This window comes from Tupaia chinensis, unplaced genomic scaffold (assembly GCF_000334495.1).
Source record: "Tupaia chinensis unplaced genomic scaffold, TupChi_1.0 Scaffold148210_1, whole genome shotgun sequence".
NCBI lineage: Eukaryota > Metazoa > Chordata > Mammalia > Scandentia > Tupaiidae > Tupaia > Tupaia belangeri.
The window spans coordinates 1,030,481-1,035,425 of NW_006208060.1; the positions used below are offsets into that span (position 1 = coordinate 1,030,481).

General features: G+C 49.4%; 1 protein-coding gene across 2 annotated transcripts in view; it reads right to left on the minus strand.

Annotated features, from left to right (window-relative positions):
- The window catches only part of VAV1 (vav guanine nucleotide exchange factor 1), a 53,719-nt gene that overhangs the window by 15,103 nt on the left and 33,671 nt on the right, over nucleotides 1-4,945 (minus strand). For both annotated transcript variants that reach the window (XM_006170235.3, XM_006170236.3), the window contains exons 15-19: nucleotides 4,523-4,632; nucleotides 3,328-3,429; nucleotides 3,014-3,111; nucleotides 2,908-2,930; nucleotides 2,699-2,744 (exon numbers count right to left, since the gene is read on the minus strand). In XM_006170235.3, the coding sequence (XP_006170297.1) occupies nucleotides 2,699-2,744; nucleotides 2,908-2,930; nucleotides 3,014-3,111; nucleotides 3,328-3,429; nucleotides 4,523-4,632 (379 nt within the window). The remainder of the gene's footprint in view (nucleotides 1-2,698; nucleotides 2,745-2,907; nucleotides 2,931-3,013; nucleotides 3,112-3,327; nucleotides 3,430-4,522; nucleotides 4,633-4,945) is intronic.

Genomic DNA, 4,945 nt, shown 5'->3' on the forward strand with positions numbered 1-4,945 from the left:
TCTCTCTCTCTCTCTCTCTCTCTCTCTCTCTCTCTCTCTTGTCAAATTAAAATAAATGAATGAATAAATAAATAAATAAAACTTTTTTCAAGAAAAATGTCACCCATCACTATCAGAAACGCCAAAACTCATGAGGGTGTTTTCCCTCTGCCACTGAGTTTTTAAAAAGTTCTGCATTGTCTTCTGCCCCCTCAGTCTCCAGGTAGGGGAAAATTTGCTGAAATCATATCTTTTTTTTTTTTAACTTGCCAGAGGACATTTGCACTCACTGGAGAGAGACAGAGAGAGAGGGAGAACGGAGAAACCACCCCCAGGGGCAATGGTGACACTGCAGTTCCTTCTCCTCCACTCTCCTTTGGGGATTTCAGACACACACACGCACGCACCCGGCATGCTTCTCAATCCACCAGTTTCAGGACTCAAACTGCACAGTTGGCCGTGTGGGGTCCAGCAACTTAACCTCCACACCACTGGCAGACCTGACTGTTTCCCCGCCATAGGCCACACATGCTCACCAGAGAGAGACAGAGAAACAGAGAGTAGAAGTGAGAAACCACAATCCCTCTCCGAATCCCCCTCTTGGGATTTTAGGCATGCACACACATATGCCTGTCATGAGTTTCAGACCACAGGGTCCAGGACTCGAACCATGGTTGGCCATGTGGGAATCCAGTACCTTAACCATCATGCCACCTGCTGGCCCCCTTAAACTACATCTTATGGAGGTGTGCTTTTCTGCTAAGATTGCAGATGGGGGGCCAGCAAGTGGTGTGGGGATTAAGGCAGCTGGATCCCACAGAGCTGACTACGTGATTCGAGTCCCGGACCTGGCGGTCTGAAAATCACACAGGGTGTGTAAGCATGTGTGCCCAAAATCTTAAGAGAAGAATGGATGAGGGAGGACTGCGGCACGGCCATCCCCTCCTAGGGGTGCTTTCTCACTACCTGTCCCTCCGTTTCTCTCTGGTGAGTGCGCACACCCTATAACACAACTAAAAAATGGGACCAGCATATGGCATAATGGTAATGCTGCTGTACTCCCACATAGCTGACTGCAGTTCAAGTCCTGAACCCAGTGGCTTGAAAAATCACACCGGGCACGTGTGCATGTGTGCCCAAAATCCCAAGGGGAGAAAGGAGAAGGGATTGTGGTGTGGCCATCCCCCCTGGAGGGTGATTCCTCACTTTCTGGCTGTCTCTCTGTGTGTCTCCAGAAAGCACAAGTGCCCTATAGCAAAAATATCTCTCAAAAGAAAAAAAAAAAAGAAAAGAAAAGAAAAAGAAAAACTAGAATGAAATATTAAAAAAAGAACACAGATGAGAGGGAAAAAAAGAAATAGGCAGAGAATTAAAAAAAAAAAAAAGAAAGAAAAAGAAAAGTATCCCATCCACAGTGACTGAGAAAAGTAATGGATTTGAATGAGTTATTTTTAAATTCCTTCGGAATTTCTGGGACAGGAACACGTGGATCACCGCATTATCAGCAGGACATTGCCTGAGTATTAGCGCAATATCAAGCTCCATCCCTGGGTCCTCATAGAGCAGTCAGTCCAGAACTGGGTGCCATGCTGGGAGCCACCCCCTCCTGATCTCACCCAAGAGCCTGATGAGCTAGAAGGCTAGGGGACGGGGATCGCTGGGGCACAGGATTCCATGGAATCTCCCTCTCCTCCTCCTTCATAAATAAATAAACTTTTTATTTTTTGGAGAGGTTTTTGTTATAGGGTGCGTGCACTCACCAGAAAGACAGAGAGAGACACAGAGACAGAAAGCGAAAAATCACTCCCCAGGGGGGTGGCCACGCCACAATCCCTTCTCCTCCATTCTCCTCTCAGGATCTTGGGAACGCATGCACACGCACCCGGCGTGAGTTTAAAGCCACCGGGTCCAGGACTTGAACCGCTGTCAACTACACGGGAGTCCAGTGACATAGCCATTACGCCAACTGCTGGTCCCAATAAACATTTTTTAAAATCTGTCCCTGAGACCAGCTCTGATCTGAGCTGGATCTCACATGGCCAACTGCAGCTCAAACCTCAGCCCCAATGGCTTGGAAAACATGTCAGGTATGCCCCAAATCCAGACAGAAGGAGAATGGAGGAGATGGGATTGCAGAGTGACCACACCCCCGGAGAAGTAGTTCTCTCTCCGCGGAGAGTATATGTGCTCCATAGCAATTTAATAATATAAATCTAGAGGCCAGCAAGGGGCATGGTGGTTAAGGTGCTAGACTCCCACATGGCTGCCTACAGTTCAAGTCCTGGACCTGGGGCTTTGATTTTTTGCTTTTTTCCCCTCTTTCTCTCCATCGCTCTCTGGTCAATTAAAATAATAATAATAATAATAAATTTAAAATAAATAAAGTTAAATAAAATAACTCTTTTCTTTTATTATTTTTAAAAAGGGGGGGCAGCAGGTGTCATGGTGGTTAAGGGCACTGGACTCCCACATGGCTGACTATGGTTCAAGTCCCGGACCTGGCAGCTTGCTTTCTCTCTCTCCCACTCTATCCTTCTCTGATCAAATTTAAATAAATAAACAAATAAAGTTAAATATAATAGTTCTTTAAAATAATCATAATAAATAACCCTTTTAAAAAAAAATATATGTGAACAAATTTTTAAAAATCTGCCCCTGGGTCAGTATCGCCAAGGTAGAATTTTCCTCCCGTCCCCCACAGCGCCCCCTGCTGACTCACCCAGCTCATTCCTCTTTTTGTCCTGAGCCCTGCGGTGTAGTCTGTCCTGGAAGGAGAGACCAAGAACCTTAGCTTGGCTACCCGCCTCCGACTCTGTCACAGCGTCACCCCCATGCTCACTGCTGGGGTCTCCTGGGGTGTCTCCTGATCGCCCCCCCAACACTGGCCACCCACAGAAAGCAGCATGGGAGGGTGGGAGGGTTTCTTACCTTCTTCAGAGTCCCTGTGAGATCTGCGGGAGGGGAAAGGAAAGGGTGAGGCTGGAAACTCCCCCAGGGAAAACCAAGCTCCCCTCCACCCTCGCCCCCCCAGTACCTTGTCCATGCCGGCCACACGGAGGGACCCTCCCCAGACACTCCTTGTGCGCGGGTGCCCTGCAGCGATGGCAGCGGTAGCCCTGATAGAACGTCCCCCTGGATTGCAGGGGAAGAGAGGGGAAAGTCAAGGGTCCTGTCGGGCACGGCCCTTCTGCCGACAATGGGGGAGCCTCCTTGGGTTCTCCCAGCTCCGCGGAGTGCAAAGATCCGGTAGGGCCTTCCATCTCCCGACGTCAAGGGCCGATCCCTGGGGGAGCCCTGGTGGTCATGGAAGGCCGGCTGAGCCCCTGGGCCACCCTCCAGGACACCGACCTCAACAGCATCTGGCAAGCTTTGCAGGACGTGGTCTCCTCGAAGGAGAACATCTGGAAGTCGTGCCCGTTGGCGGCGGCGTTCTCGGGGTAGATGTTGGAGCTGGAGAGAGAACAGAAAGAAGGGGCAGTGTTCCGGCTGATGCCCGCCCTTTGGCTATTGTCAAGAATGGGGCTACATGGGACCAGCAGGTGGCGTGGTAGGTAAGGCACTGGACTCCCACATGGCCGACCACGGTTCAAGTCTCATCCTGGTGACTCTCTTTTTCACGTTCCTTTTCTCTCTCTCTCTGGTTGAATTAAAACATAATAATAATGGCCAGCAGGTGGCATGGTGGTTAAAGTACTGGACTCCCACATGACTGACTGCGGTTCAAGTCCCAGACCTGGTGGCTTTACGCTCTCACTTTGTCTCTTTCTGGTCAAATGAGAAAATAATAATAACAAATAAAATTAATATTTTTAGCTTGGACATCTTATTAAAATACATATTCTGGAGCCAGTCAGTGGCATGGTGGTTAAGGTGCTGGACACTCCCACATGGGCAACTGCAGTTTGAGTCCCAGAGCAGGTAGCTTGCTTTCTCGCTTTGTGTGTGTGTGTGTATGTGTGTTTGATCAAATTAAAATAAATGATAAATAAATTAAATAATTTTTAAAAACCAGGTGCCCAGTTTAATTTGAATTTCAGATGAATAATAAATTCTTAAAAATAAATAAATAAAATTAAATAAAAATAATTCTTTTAAAAAAAAGATCCTGTGGCTATGACTTTGGTTGAGAGCAGATAAGTAGCTGTGAGGGGCTGGGGGAGGCGGGCGTTAATAGCTATGGGACCACCCTGGGAGGTGATGAGGTTTGGGGTGACAGTTGCTCACTGTGAATGTATGAAGCGGGGAATTGTGCACTTGGACATAGGCTCGTTTTTTGTTGTGCAAATTGCACCTTAACAGGAGGAGGAGGGGAGGAGGGAAAGAAGGGAGGGAGGAGGACAAGGGGGAGGAAGAGGAGGGAAAGGGGCAAGCTGCACGCCCAGAGTGCAGGCAGCCTGGAGTTGGCCCCTTCCAGTTCCTGGAGGAGGAGACTGAGGTTCAGAGTGGTTCCAGGGCGTGTCAGGGGAGCAGAGACTAGAGCTGTCCAGCCCCTGGACCCAGAAGACGGAACCAGGGCAGGAAGAGGGAGGGGAAAGGGGCTCACAGCGCCATCTCGAATTGCTCCAGCCACTTCTTCTTCAGCTCCCGCGTCTTGAAGAACAGCTCGTAGCCCTGGCCACCTTGGTCCTCGATCAGGAGGAACATGTGACTCCACTGCAGGAGAGGAGAGAGCAGCCTGAAGCCCCTCCCCTGGGGCGGGGCCACACTCCCCGACTCCGCCCCTGCCTGGATCAAAGCGCCAGGCTAACCACAGTCTGTGCCCTAGCATCATGCCTGGGTGCCCTTGTAAATGGTTGCTCAAGATATTCAGGACAGGGGCTGGCAGGTGACATGGTGATTAGGTGTTCTGGACTCCCACATGGCTGACCATGGTTCAAGACCCGGACCTGGAGGCTTGCTTTCTCACTATCCCTCTCTCTCTCTCACTCTGTCCATCTCTGGTCAAATTAAAATAAATAAAATAAAG